The 14781-nt window shown below is 40.5% G+C and overlaps 1 protein-coding gene across 3 annotated transcripts in view; it reads left to right on the forward strand.

The window, feature by feature from the left end:
• The first annotated feature begins 1053 nt into the window (after window positions 1-1053).
• Window positions 1054-14781, forward strand: part of KATNA1 (katanin catalytic subunit A1) — a 36857-nt gene continuing 23129 nt past the window's right edge. The window contains exons 1-4 of one of the 3 annotated variants that reach the window (XM_082730290.1): window positions 1057-1368; window positions 7303-7510; window positions 9079-9253; window positions 12488-12645. In XM_082730290.1, the coding sequence (XP_082586416.1) occupies window positions 9092-9253; window positions 12488-12645 (320 nt within the window). In that variant the 5' untranslated portion in view covers window positions 1057-1368; window positions 7303-7510; window positions 9079-9091. Of the gene's footprint in view, window positions 1369-7302; window positions 7511-9078; window positions 9254-12487; window positions 12646-14781 lie in introns of all 3 variants that reach the window. The other 2 variants (XM_082730289.1, XM_082730288.1) reach the window with 2 other exon arrangements.

The raw sequence follows: 14781 nt of genomic DNA on the forward strand, positions 1-14781 counted from the left end.
TTGCCTTTATATAAGTCTGTGTTAAATTGCTGCAATGATTTAAGATTAGAAATTTTTTTTAATTTATTTTTTTGACAGACAGATCACAAGTAGGCAGAGAGGCAGGCAAAGAGAGAGATAGGAGGAAGCAGGCTCTCCACGGAGTAGAGAGCCCGACGTGGGGCTCGATCCCAGGACCCTGGGATCATGACCTGAGCCGAAGGCAGAGGCTTTAACCCACTGAGCCACCCAGGTGCCCCTAAGATTAGAATTTTAATAACCATGCACTCATAAAGGAAAACGTGTCTAGTGCCTCATTCTACTTTAGGTGGAGGGAGAGGATGGAGATTGAGACTGGAGGAAGCATGGCCAGGTGTACTGAGTAGTACGTATCTAAATCCTGAAACAGCATAGTATTGTGTATTTTCTGGTTGTGCTAAGAGAAAGATCAAAAAAGTAAATCAAGAAAATATAGCTCCACCAGAAGCACGTCCGATTATCTTTGTTTACCCATTCCCTATTTTATTCATCCTATGTCGTGACAAGAGCCTCAGTCGAATTCTGCGTATATGGATTTGTCATAAACAAATTATTTGACCCTTGACACTCACCTGTAAAATAGACACTCTGACTTCCTATCCTTTGAGGAGTGTGGTGAAAATCAAATAGGAGGAAATGTGAGGGAGATCTTTGAAAAAGATACCAAAATATGATCCTTGATACTAACTTTTTTTTTTTTTTTTTTTAAAGATTTTATTTATTTATTTATTTGACAGAGAGAAATCACAAGTATTTGACAGAGAGAAATCACAAGTAGATGGAGAGGCAGGCAGAGAGAGAGAGGAAAGCAGGCTCCCTGCCGAGCAGAGAGCCCGATGCGGGACTCGATCCCAGGACCCTGAGATCATGACCTGAGCCGAAGGCAGCGGTTTAACCACTGAGCCACCCAGGCGCCCCCTTGATACTAACTTAAAACCTCTCCAGCCTCACTGCCCAGACCGCAGCCAGGAGGCTGTGCGGACTGCGCAGGCGCGCTCCGTCAGCCCCGCCCAGCTGCGTTCAGCCCCCCACGCCCGGTGCCTGGCGCCCGGCGCGCGCACGCCGCCCGGCGTCCTCGCTCCCGGGGCGTCGCCCCGCGTGCGGTGGAGTCACCGAGGCCGCCCCCAGCACCGGAAGTGACCCTGGCGGGTTTGCCTTCAAATTCTCGGCGAGCTGAAGAAGCAGTGGGGGCTGGTGACGGTTGGACACGGTCGTGCTGGGGTCGTGAGCACGGAGCAGAGTGTTTGGGCTGGGTAGGGCCGGCCCTGCCTTCTAGCCGCCCTGAGCCACGCACGGCCCTTCCCCTCCGCCTGGCGGTGGGTGGTTTCCCAGGGAGCCTGGCAGCCACAGGTGAGTGTCTACTCTCTACTCTCCCCGTGCTCCGGGGATCCCCGACCCCAGTGGCCAGCTCGGCGAGGGACTCGCGGCCAGCAGTGAGAGCTCTGCCCATCCTGCCGTGAGACTACCCTTACTTGCGCCGAGGCCTCAGGTCCTCAGATTGTCGCTGACACCTGTGGCTCTGGTGACGGGTCCTCTTCCTGAGGATCCTCTCCAGCCTGGGACTTTTGGGGGTTCCTGGCGATCCCTTTTCTAGGCTTGTGTCATTAGAGAAGTCTCTGGTCGGAAAAACATGTATATCTTTATTTCTTCGCTTTTTTGAGAGGTTCTCTCCCGAATTCGTCCACGACCCCGCCCCATATCCTCACCCCTGAAAAACCTCGAAAGCCTTGAAATGGGATCTCTTCTTACATTTTGTTAGGTAGGTGTGATATTGTTGAGGATGTTCTTTACTCTGGCGCCGGGCATCCTCTGGGAGGCTTTTGGCCCTTTTGCTTTAGAGTTCGTACCTTTTAAAAATATGTATTCCCTCCAGACCTTTGTTTCATATCGTGTGGTATACGGAGACGAAGCTAGAGATAAACGTGGATCCCTAAGTGCCTTACAGTGGATAGTCTCAGCCCTTATTTAATCAAAAATAAATTTCTCTTTTAATTGCGAAGTGCCATTTTATATGTTACTAAATTCTAACAGCACAATTTTGCATCATTCTCTCTTGAAAGCATCGATTTATGTAATCCTCTTTGAAATCAGACCTTTATTCCTGCTGAAAACATTCCTAGTGTTTTAGAATCTTTGCCACAATGATAGAACACCACGGTATCAATAAAGATTCTTGTAAAGTTCACAGGACTAAGTGTCTCAATGTGCAGTCCTATTGTCTTTTCCAAATGAGATAATTTTTTGTAATCAGTGAGTTCTCACACAGGAATAGCAGCAGAACTCTTGTATTTTGTATTATTGTTAATATTACTGTATCATGCCTTTAAAAAAAAAAAGGCAGTGCTGACTAATTTCCAACATTCCTAGATTGTGGAAAGCTATGTAAATCTTCTCTATGGCATTGGTTATTCAAGAAGCTTTTTCGTTTTACATGTTCTGTACTTGGTATATTATACAACGATTCTGCATCTTATTGAAACTGGAGTTATTCTTCTGACAAGTACAAGAATTAGGAAATCTTGTGAAATGTACTGTACTAACAACATTGTTGAACTTCTGTTTACAACAAGGTTTAGGTTTTTCTTTTTAGCTACATGATTGGTTAAAAAGATAGTGTTTCAAATCAATGTGGTCAGTGTTGACAATATGCTAAATAGTTTTTGCTTGTAGTGTTTATTGATATGGCTTGAAAATGGCTTTTAAATTACATTTTAATTGTTACATTCACTGATTTGTTTTGTTTATATAAATATAAACAGAGAAAGTTTACTAAATACATATATATATATATATCCTTTTTTTCCTGAGCAGGCACTCTTTTGATAACTTTCTCATGCTTCTTGAATATTTATTATACAGTGATTATAAAAGTAAGAAGAATGTATGCCATGCTGTAATTGATCATGGGTCACTCATTTACTGTATGTATTTATAATCATTAGCTACTGACTGTAACTTAGTATTATGATTGTTTTCATATTCCAGAGATGAACATTCTGAACATTGCTTAATACTGTATTGTCACATTTAAAGTTACACTTGATTTACAGAAATGCCTTCAAGAAAATGTATGATTGAGGTTCATGTGTTTCTGTTTTAGGACATCAGCTTTACAGATAACTTTTTTTTTTTTTAAGATTTTATTTATTTATGTGATAGAGATAATCAGCGAGAGAGGGAACACAAGCATGGGGAGTGGGAGAGGGAGAAGCTTCCCGCTGTGCAGGGAGCCTGGATGCCAGGGCTTGATCCCAGCATGACTTGAGTTGAAGGCAGACGCTGAATGATGGAGCCACTCAGGTGCCTCACAGATAAATATTTTTAACATAGATGTTGATTTTTTAGCATGTGCTTAATACTATGCTGTGCTTGTTTCCTCCTCCTAAATAAAGAAAAGACACATAAGATAGATCAAATGATGTCCCCTCTACTAAACTTCAAGGATTTAAAGGTTTAATTTTTATTTTTGTCTTCAGTACAATTCCTTGCAACTGATTAGGTGCTCTGTAAATACTTCTTGAATGAGTGACCTATGCACATTAGAGTAAAACTGCAGTATTAGTGGAACCCAGTCTAAAGCCTTAAAAAATTAAGTGGATATGGTATCCTTTTTAGGTGTGAAATAAGGAAGGCCCCATATTTATTATTTCGGAAGAGAGTAGGAATCCTAGAACCTCAGATGTTTGGATCTATTGCCTGTTCTTTTTGTGTCTCTTTAATCACTTCTTTTCCCTAATCCTGAAGGAGAAAAAGACACCCTAAGTCTCTTTGTGGAGATTCCACACACACCACAGCAACTATTAAGTTTGCTAGAAATTTCGTTACAATATTTTTTATCGTCTAAAAATTTTTACTCTCTTTTACTTGAATTAAAATTTCATGTTGTACCCTCCTTAATTTAAATTGATTTAATCATTAGCAAAAGTGAATACATAAGCCATGTAAGCAAAAGGTTGGTTCTGATAGGATAATGTAAAGGAAAAGCTTGCTTCGAGATAAAATAGGCATTACCTAAGGTTATTGGTCTCTTTAATAATCTCTCTAATCAAGAATCTGAGTTTTTGAACAATCTCATTTTTATAAGTGTTTTATTAATTGAACCAGTAGTTACTCTTCACTGTTCATGGTGGTTAAAATTTGACTGTAGGCTTTTCTCCAAATATACTCATTTCTTCAGAAATTGCCAGGTATTGTGCCAGGTAGACTTCATTTCTGTACTACAGTGTAATTTTAACAATGATAAGAATATATTCTTCAGGGGCGCCTGGGTGGCTCAGTGGGTTAAAGCCTCTGCCTTCGGCTCGGGTCGTGATCCCAGGGTCCTGGGATCGAGCCCTGCATCGGGCTCTCTGCTCAGCGGGGAGCCTGCTTCCTCCTCTCTCTCTGCCTGCCTCTCTGCCTACTTGAGATCTCTGTCTGTCAAATAAATAAATAAAATATTTAAAAAAAAATCTTCAAAATTGGAGTCTCATAAATTTGCAGTGTTGCTGTTTATTTGAAAAGAAAGCTGTCTTAGAGACTTCTAGAAGAATAGGAAAATTTATTTTTGTCTCACATTTAATCAGCTAAGGGTATTTTGATACTATTTTCAGTAAACACATTGTTTCTTTGATAATCAAAAATTTTTCAGGTGACCTTGGATTGATTTTGTATTTCTTTTTGTTAGAAAATGTCAATTCATTGGATGCTAAAGAATTTTTTTCTGACTAGAAAGAAGTATTCATAACACAGAACCTTCAAGGAAGGACTGGAGTGAACTCTATGAGTTGTGGGACATTGAATCATGATATTAAAAAAAAAAAAAAGTAGATGAAATCTGTGTATCAGTAACAACTTGATTTAGTTTTGTTTTTGTTTTTTATTTTTTATTTTTTTTAAGTAGGGGGGATAGAAAGAAAGATCTGGATCAATCCAGATCTTTCAATTAAGGGAAAGAGAGAGAAGAGTCTTATCCAGGTTCATCAGGATACACTGTATACTGCCAGCACCTGGCCCCAGCTATACTCTTCTAACATTGTTTCCCAGATGAGGTGTCACTATAGGGCATCTAGAGCCTTAGGGCAGAAGCAGTCACAGTTCTGGTAAGGATGAGTTGAGGGTGAAGGAATGTGAGAGTGCTGAGATTCAGGAACTGGACGAAGATAAGAAGTCTTGGTAGTTCAAACAAAAGCCTGTCATCATTCATTCATTCAGAGATTGACTGAATATTGACTGTGTGCCAAACAAGGTTCTAGGTTGCTAGAGGTATATCTAAGTAACAGAGAGCCATATACCCTGGCCATGGAGCTTTTATTAAGATGGAATATTATGAGTGGTCATGACTCCATGGAATCACTATGTAGGTCATGAGTCTTTTTTCTTTTGGCCCTCCAGTGCTCAATCTTGAGTTACTTACAAACGTCACTTCATAGCTGTATTGCTTCATAACCAATTATTCCAAAGCGTAGTGGCTCGAAACCATGAACTTTTATCTCACAGTTTCTTTGGTTGGGCTGTGGGCATATGGTAGCTGGTGCTCCTGATTCAGGGTCTTTCACAGGCTGTAATCAAGGTATCAGGGCTGCATCATCTGAGGACTCAACTGAGGAAGGATCGGCTTCCAGGCTCCCTCACATGGTTATGGCAGGATTCGGCTCCTCTAGACTATTGAACGGAAGGCCTCAGTTCCTCACTGCCTCTTGGCCTGGAGCCTCCCTCAGTTCTTTGTCATGTGAGCCTCTGCACAGGGCAGCTTAGAGTGGGCCAACAAGAGGCAGTGAAAGAGATGGAAGTCACAGTCTAATCTCAGAAATGACATTGCGTTATTTTGATTATTCTGTTTGTTTCAAGCTCACATTCAAATGAAGGTGATTTCACAAGGCTATGGAAACAAGGGGGCAGAGGGTACGGAGACCCATTCTGGAAGCTGTCTCTCATTGTATATTGATAGAAGACCATTATTTTGTAATATTTATTTTTTTCTTCCTTACCCTTCATCTTCTTTCTTCACTCATATTTCTGTATCTTTATCCTCCAAAGGCACTCTAAGATACTTAATATGTGTTTTTGGATTTGTATTTATCTCTGGCAAAAGAGTGTTTTGTATAGCGTATGTATTTTGAGTTTATAAAATGGTATTGTGGTCTAGATCTTGTTCTGTATCTAAGGTTTTTTCGTTTTGTTTTTTTGTCTTTTGTTTTCACCCAACCCCGTATTTCAGTGATCTGGGCATGTTGCTATTTGTAAATTTTGTTAATTGCTTCCATCTTCTACATAGTATTCCAGAGAATGCATCCAGTACATTTTCTTTTCTTTCTTTCTTTCTTTTTTTCTTTTTTCTAAAGATTTTATTTATTTATTTGACGGGGGAGAGAGAGCATGCACAAGCAGGGGGGAACAGCAGAGGGAGAGGGAGAAGCAGACTCCCTGCTGAGCAAAAAGCCCTATGCAGGGCTTGATCCCAGGACCCTAGGATCATGACTTGAGCTGAAGGCAAAAGCTCAATCAACTAAGCCACCCAAGCGCCCCTCCAGCACATTTCCTTACCCATTTCTCTATCAGGGAAGAGGTTGATTGTCTTTAGCTCCTTGATTTCTCCAACAGTTCTTTCATTAACATCCCAAAACATCCTCTGTGAATCTGTGTGAGACTTTCTCTGGAATATTTACAGAAGAGTGAGATTGCTGGATCATAGGATATATGTATATGCAGCTTCTCTAAGGACTGCCAGGTTGCTCTTCAAAATGACTATACCAGTTTGTTGTTTTTTTTTTAAAGATTTTATTTATTTATTTGACAGAGAGAGATCACAAGTAGGCAGAGAGGCAGGCAGAGAGAGAAGAAGGGAAGCAGGCTCCTCACTGCACAGAGAGCCCGATGTGGGGCTAGATCTCAGGACCCTGGGATCATGACCTGAGCCGAAGTCAGGGGCTTTAACCCACTGAGCCACCCAGGTGCCTTAACTATACCAGTTTTTAATCAACAAGTTATATGTGAGGGTTTCCTTTTTCCCAAATCCTTACCAATACTTAGTGTTATTGGAGTTACTAACTTGCTTTTAATCTAGTGAATGTATAAGAGGGACTTTGATTGCTTTCCACTTGCATTCATCTGTTAATAGTATCTGTACTTTTAGCCATTTGCGTTTTCTCTTATTTGAATTGTCCTTTGTGCTGTTTACTTGTTTCTTTTTGTCCATTTTGTCCATTGAAGTCTTTTGTCCATCAGTATGAGGAATTATAAGGATGGATTTTCTAATCTTAAATTATCCTTGCATTCCTGTGTAAATTTTTTTTTTTTTTAAAGATCTATTCGTTTATCCTAGAGAGGACAGGGGAGGGGCAGATGGAGAGAGAGGACCCCAAGCAGACGCCCTGCTGAGCGTGGAGCCCTACACTGGGCTTGACCCTATGACCCTCAGATCACGACCTGAGCTGAAACCAAGAGGTGGACGCTCAATCTGCTGAGCCACACAGGCGCCCCTCTGTGGAGAATCTTCATGATCAGAGAGAGAGTGAGTGTGCTTTGAAACATTGTTAGCTCTTAATGGATTTCCACATCTATAGTCCTAAGCAGAACGGGTTCATACTCAGTTTTGAAATTGAGGTGAGCCCAGCCTCCTAAAAAGAGTTGGTCAGTTTTTCCCTTGTTTTCTCAATCAACTTTTATGTGATTAGAATTACTTTCTGCTTAGAGGGTAGGTAAAACCCACCTAGAAAAAGATCCTCTGGACCTGAAGCCTTTTAAAGGTAGAGTTCTTCCATTAAAATTCCATTTTCTAGGAAATAAGGGAAGAACAACTCTTTAAAGGAGAAAAAATTTTGGGTGCCTGGGTGGCTCATTTGGTTAAGCGTCTGCCTTCAGCTCAGGTCATGATCTCAGAGTTTCAGGATCGAGCCCCACCTCAGGCTCCCTGCTCATCAGGGAGTCTTCTTCTTCCTCTGAGCCTCTCCCATCTTGTGCTCTCTCTTTCTCATATAAATAAATAAAATCTTAAAAAAACAAAACAGTGATTCTTGGAACACTGAAAAAATAAAACAAAAATTTTTTTTAATTTCTTTTATTTATTTATTTTTAATTTTTAAAATATATATATATTTTTTTTATTTGCCAGAAACAGAGAGAGACCAAGTGAGTACACACAAGCAGGCAGAGAAGAGAGGCAGGCAGAGGCAGAGAGAGAAGCAGGCTCCCCGCTGAGCAAGGAGCCCGATGTGGGACTTGATCCCAGGACCTTTTGGATCATGACCTAAGCCGAAGGCAGCGGCCCAACCCACCGAGCCACCCAGGGGTCCCTAAAATTTCTTAAAATATCTTATTTATTTGACAGAGAGCATAAGCAGGGGGAACAATAGGCAGAAGGAAAAGGAGCAGGGCTTGATCCTGGGACCCTAGAGTCAAGACCTAAGCCGAAGGCAGTCACTTAACTAACTGAGCCACCCCATTGCCTCCAAAATTTCATTTACTTTTAACTCAGATCCATCTAGTTATTTTCCCTTTTTCATTTTGTGTTTCATTTATTTGAATGTTCTTTTTTCTTTTCCTTTATCAGTTTCACCAAGATTTGTTTCTTAATTTTTAAATGACCCATAGTTTGATTTTTTAAAGTATTTTCCAGTGTTTTGGGGTTTTCTTTTCTTTTTTCTTTTTGTAAGATTTTGTTTGTGAATAATCTCCACACCCAACATGGGACTTGAACTCACATCCCTGAGATCAAGAGTTGAATGCTACACCAACTGAGCCAGCCAGGTGCCCCTTCGATTTTATTTAAATTTGGCCTGGTCTGGGTAAAGCGTCAGCGGGCTTTAGAAGGGGAAGAGTTTATTTTAGACTGAGAAGTTTAGAGGGTAGCTGGACTTTGAAGCATTGGTGGGGTTTGTGTGTGGGAATCAAGAACTTTCTTTGAAGAAGGAGAAATGGCTTGAGCAAATAACAGATGGAAAGTGCAGTGTGTGTGATTGTGAGCTTCTTGAAGGAGCCCCAACTTGTATATAGTCAGAGAAACTAGAGTGTATACTTTAGAGAAACTTTGTATACTTATTTTTAGGAGACATTTAATGTGAAAATCTTTCTTTTTTTTAGCTTACAAGTGAGCATGAGTCTTCTTATGATTAGTGAGAATGTAAAATTGGCCCGTGAGTATGCGCTGCTGGGCAACTATGACTCTGCGATGGTGTATTATCAGGGAGTTCTTGACCAGATGAACAAGTATCTGTATTCAGTCAAAGATACCTATCTCCAGCAGAAGTGGCAACAGGTGAGTATCATGGCTGCTGTGTGTCTTCATGGTTTAAGCGCTCAGAAGAGAAGACTTGAAGAGATTGTCAGTGCCTTTTGCAGTTATACGTGAAGAGTGTATGGTTTGTTACATGGATTTATATATGCTGTTACTTGAAATTTGATTTATTATATTAATAATATCCATATTCACTGTCATCAGTATTGTGAGTTCTACTCAGTTATAGTTTTTGGAATGTAATAGATTTTAAAAAATAATGGTTTTGATGGTTTTTTTCTACATCACATTTTTTTACCTGGTAAAATTAGAATTTATTAAGCCATTGTTGAAACTGCAGATGACAGCTGAATGTCATGGCTACCGATTCTCGGTAGAATATTCTTTTTTTTTTTTTTTTTTTTTTTTTTTTTAAGATTTTATTTATTTGTCAGAGAAAGAGAGGGAGAGCGAGCGAGCAAGCACAGGCAGACAGAGTGGCAGGCAGAGGCAGAGGGAGAAGCAGGCTCCCTGCCAAGCAAGGAGCCAGATGTGGGACTCGATCCCAGGTCGCTGGGATCATGACCTGAGCTGAAGGCAGCCGCTTAACCAACTGAGCAACCTAGGTGTCCCTCTGTAGAATATTCTAAAGCAGACCCTATTTGAATCCCGTATGAGGAAAGTGTGGAAGTTATAAGTCCACCTGTAGATGGCATTTCTAGCAAGGTTAGGTACATCACAGAGGAAAGAAATGTTAACAGAATTTAATAGTCCTTTTGAGCTGGTCTTCTTGGTACAGTGTTATCCCTCAGATTCCACTAAACTGCTTTTATGGATAGTATTCCATTTTTGTACTTAATTTTGGTTCCTTTTTTTTTTTTTTTTGTAAGAATTTTAAAATTATTTATTTGAGAGAAGGAAAGTGAGCATATGCAGGGGGAACAGCAGGCAGAGGGAGAGGGTGAAGCAGGCTTCCTGCCAAGCAAGGAGCCCAATGTGGGACTTGATCCCAGGACTCTGGGATCATGACCCGAACTAAAGGCAGCGCATTTACCCAACTGAGACACCCAGGCACCCTATACTTAATTTCTTTAAAAGAGGGAAATATCCTACCTCTTTGAACTTAAACCTTTTCCCCTATATCTGCCTCTGCATATCCCTTACATTACCAGAAGAGGGAAAGTTTTTTATTTCATAAAGAGTTTTAAATTTGTCACTGAAAGACTTATGTTTGTTGGCTGGAGACTTTTTTTTTTTTTTTAAGAATTTATTTATTTGATAGAGATAACAAGCAGGCAGAGAGAGAGGAGGAAGCAGGCTCCCTGCTGAGCAGAGAGCCCGATGGGCACGATCCCAGGACCCTGGAATCATGACCTGAGTTGAAGGGAGAGGCTTTAACCACTGAGCCACCCACGCGCCCCATCTGGAGACGTTTTTTTTTGTTTTGTTTTGTTTTGTTTTAAAGATTTTATTTATTTTATTTGACAGAGATCACAAGTTGGCAGAGAGGCAGGCAGAGAGAGAGGGAGGAGGAAGCAGGCTCCCTTCTGAGCAGAGAGCCCGATGCAGGGCTCAATCCCAGGACCCTGGGATCATGACCTGAGCCGAAGGCAGAGGCTTTCACCCACTGAGCCACCCAGGCACCCCTGGAGACTTTTTTAAAGTAGACTCCACATCTAGTGTGGAGCCCAAGGTGGGACTGGAACTTACAACCTGAGATCAAAACTGAACTGAGATCAAGAGTTAGACACTTAACTGGGCCAATCAGGTGCCCCTTTAGCCCGGAGACTTTTATTTTAAAAGTCTTAAGCTTTTTTTTTTTTTTTCCTATGAGATTTATGTATTTATTTGGAGTGGGAGTGAGGCAGGAGGGAGAAGGGCAGAAGGAGAGAGAGAATCACAGGCAGACTCCCTGCTGACCGCCTGGGTGGCTAATTGGAGCCAGGCGTGAGGCTAGCTATCATAGGCCTGAGATCATGGTCTGAGGCAAAATCAAGAACCTGACTCTCAACCAACTAAGCCACTCAAGCACCCCTATATTTATTTTTTAGAGAATAGAGTGTGCAGGCGAGTGGAGGGGGAAGCAGACTCCCTGCTGAGCACAGAGCTTAACACAGGGCTCAATCCCACAACCACGAGATCATGACCTGAGCCAAAACCAAGAGTGAGACACTTAACTGACTGAGCCACCCAGGTGCCCCAAAAGTCTACGCTTTTTTGGTAAAGATACTTGAATCATTTAGTTTTAAAACCAAACATTATAAAAAAAAAACAAACAAACCCAGAAAACAAACAAACAAAAAAAACAAACATTACCAACTTTATTTCAGTATTTTGTATATATTGTTTATACGTTGAGTCGAGAATGCTTAAAAGAAATCTTGGTTTTATGTGAATTGTGCTATTCGTCATCTGAAGCCATTTTTTTCAAACTATAGGTTTCAGTCCATTAATGGGCTATGAAATTAGTGCATTCTCATCACCATTTTAAAAGTCCAATATCATGGGGCACTTGGGTGGCTCAGTGGGTTAAAGCCTCTGCCTTCGGCTCCGGTCATAATCCCAGCATCCTGGGATAGAGCCCCGCATTGGGCTCTCTGCTCACTGGGGAGTCTGCTTCCTGCTCTCTCTCTGCCTGCCTCTCTGCCTACTTGTGATCTCTCTATGTCAAATAAATAAATAAAATCTTAAAAAAAAAAAAGTCCAGTAACAGAATAAAAACCATCAAAGAAGCAATTTACAAAAGGATTCTTTTTACTAGAATTTCCAAAAAGAAAGTTATAGCTAACTTCAGTATGTTATGCAGTTTGAGTACAAACCATATGTTAGTAATATGATTTAATTGGTCAGAATATTTAGTTCATTTTTTTCTTACAGTTGCAAATAAAAACGTAATGAACCATTCTTTTTTGGGGGGGTTAAAATTTTATTTGTTTATTTATTTATTTGACAAAGAGACAGAGCACAAGCAGGCAGAGTGGCAGGCAGAGGGAAAAGCAGGCTCTCCACTGAGCAAGGAGCCCAATGTAGGGCTCGATCCCAGGACTCTGGGTTCATGACCCGAGCCAAGGGCAGATGCTTAAAACAACTGAGGCACCCAGGCACTCCTTAATGAACCATCCTTAAAATTTTGACAGAATATTTTGGCATGGTTTATGGGATTGCTGATGTCAAAATGGAGGTTTCCAACATCTCTAATAAATGGCCCTGATTTAGTCTTGGAGGTGATTTATTGGTTATAGATATTTAAAGAGCCATATTCTCCTTTGACACCAGGTTTGGCAAGAAATAAATGTGGAAGCTAAACATGTTAAGGATATTATGAAAACCCTGGAGAGCTTTAAGCTAGACAACACTCCACTGAAAGCTGCACAGCATGAGCTCCCAGCCTCTGAGGGGGAAGTCTGGTCCTTACCTGTGCCTGTTGAACGAAGGTGAGTGGAGACCTTTCAAGAAACATATTGGCCCAGAAAACGAATATCGTTGGCTATATCTAGGAGAGCTGGGTGGTCAGGACACAGAACAGGAGAAGGTTTTTTACTGAATGCCTTTTGGAACTCTTACATTGTGTATCATGTAACTATGACCCGTGTGGATAAATTAAACTTAGGTGGAAATAATCCAAAATGCGCTTTTGTGAGTAGGGTTATAGAAGTAGTGGAAACAACATTATCTTCTGGAAGGAGCTGGGAATTGAAATATCTGGGCTCTCATTCTCTCTTTGCCACTATCCGTAGCTTTGGAAAAAACATGTAATCTTTCTAGGCTTCAGATTTTTCTTAGGTAAAGTGAGGGAGTTAGATTAAAACAGTAGTTCTCAAACATACTATCGTAGAATAATGCTGTTCATCAAAATTGTTAAAATGAAAAATGTGCTCTTTTTTTTTTTTAAAGATTTTATTTATTTATTTGACAGAGAGAGATCACAAGTAGGCAGAGAGGCAGGCAGAGAGAGAGGAGGAAGGAGGGTCCCCAGTGAGCAGAGCCCGATGCAGGTCTCGATCCCAGGACCCCAGGAACATGACCTGAGCCAAAGGCAGACACTTAACCAATTGAGCCACCCAGGTGCCCTGAAAAATGGGCTTTTTAATTCACAGAAAGAAAAGGATAAAATGTTCTCTATTTTAGGGGTTTTTCTGGCCATTTTTCCCCTTGGCTTCCTATTATCTGGAGCTGGCAAATGAACAGTGAAAGTGATACTTACTGAAATGTTCTACACAGCCTGTCATGCTTGGTTTCCCTCCATATTTTTTCCTGACAAGTGTCAGATGGTTGTCACTTGTTTATTCCACTCACATAATAGATTTCCTAGTTTGTATTGTGGACCTAAACGTGGGAGTGTGTAAGAGCATTTTAAAAAAAAACACTGATTTGCAGGTCCTTTGTCCCCTAAGCAGTTTGAGAACCTTGCACTAATAAGGAAGACGTTGGTCAGTGTTTTTCAGCTTCACATTGTCATTTGTAACTCTCTGCTTGATTGTAATTTATGATAAGTGCTAGATGTTGAGTGCTCATGTGTCCTAAGCACTGTTAGAACTATACATGTTATTTCATTTATTCACAGTTAGCTTTTCAAATAAGTCCTGTTTTCCTTATATTGCAGATAAGATAGTTTGGTGTACAGTGACTTTTCCCCATTATCACAAAGCTAATAATTGGTGGAGCTAGAATTTGAACACAGATATATTTGATTATAAAGCTGACATTATCTGCCGTACCAGTTATTCTCAAACTCTAGAATACCTAAAGATATCTTGGGGCACTTATTAAAATGTGGATTCTGGGTTTTTATTCTCTAAGAGTCTGAAATAATACAGGTTTACCTAGGAGATATTTCAGGTTTGGGTGCTTTTAAAGGGTTATATATAACCTACATAGTTAATCGTGTTCTTACTAGTTGTTTTCCACTTTTTGTTATTATAAAGTGAATATTTGTAAGTGAATCTTTTTCTACATTTATGATTTCTTTTTTCTTCATTTCAGGAGAACTAATAATGAGTCAAGTTGTGTTTTTATTTTTTCTTGCCTATAAATATGTTTTATTCCTATTTATTTTCTTTTTCTTTCCTCTTTCTGGAGAATCATCATTTGGCCCCTGTGCTAATAGTCTGTTCCTGCTGCTATAACAAAATATACCACACTGGTGGCTCACACAACAGAAATTTGTCTTTATTTCTCACAGTTCTGGAGACCAGAAGTCCAAGATCAAGGTGCTCGCTAGTTTGGTTCCTGAGGACTCTTCTGGGCAGACAGCTGCCTTGTCTCTGTCTTTGGGAACAATCAGGCTCTCCGGTGTGTCTCACAAGGACAGGGTCCTCAGATCAACACCTTATTTAACTTTATTTAATTAATTTATTTTTAAGTAGCTCCATGCCCAACATGGAGCTTGAACTCACAACCTGAGATCAAGAGTCACATGCTTTACTGACTGAGCCAGCCCGGTTCCCTTAACTTTAATTAGTCCCTTACTCGAACTGGTCTCATTGGGGATGAGAGATTTAATGATGCTGAATTTTGAGGGGACACATTCAGTCCATAACAGCCCTGTAACTTCTTTCCGACTTTATTGG

This window comes from Mustela nivalis (assembly GCF_964662115.1).
Source record: "Mustela nivalis genome assembly, chromosome: 5".
In the NCBI taxonomy this organism is placed as follows: domain Eukaryota; kingdom Metazoa; phylum Chordata; class Mammalia; order Carnivora; family Mustelidae; genus Mustela; species Mustela nivalis.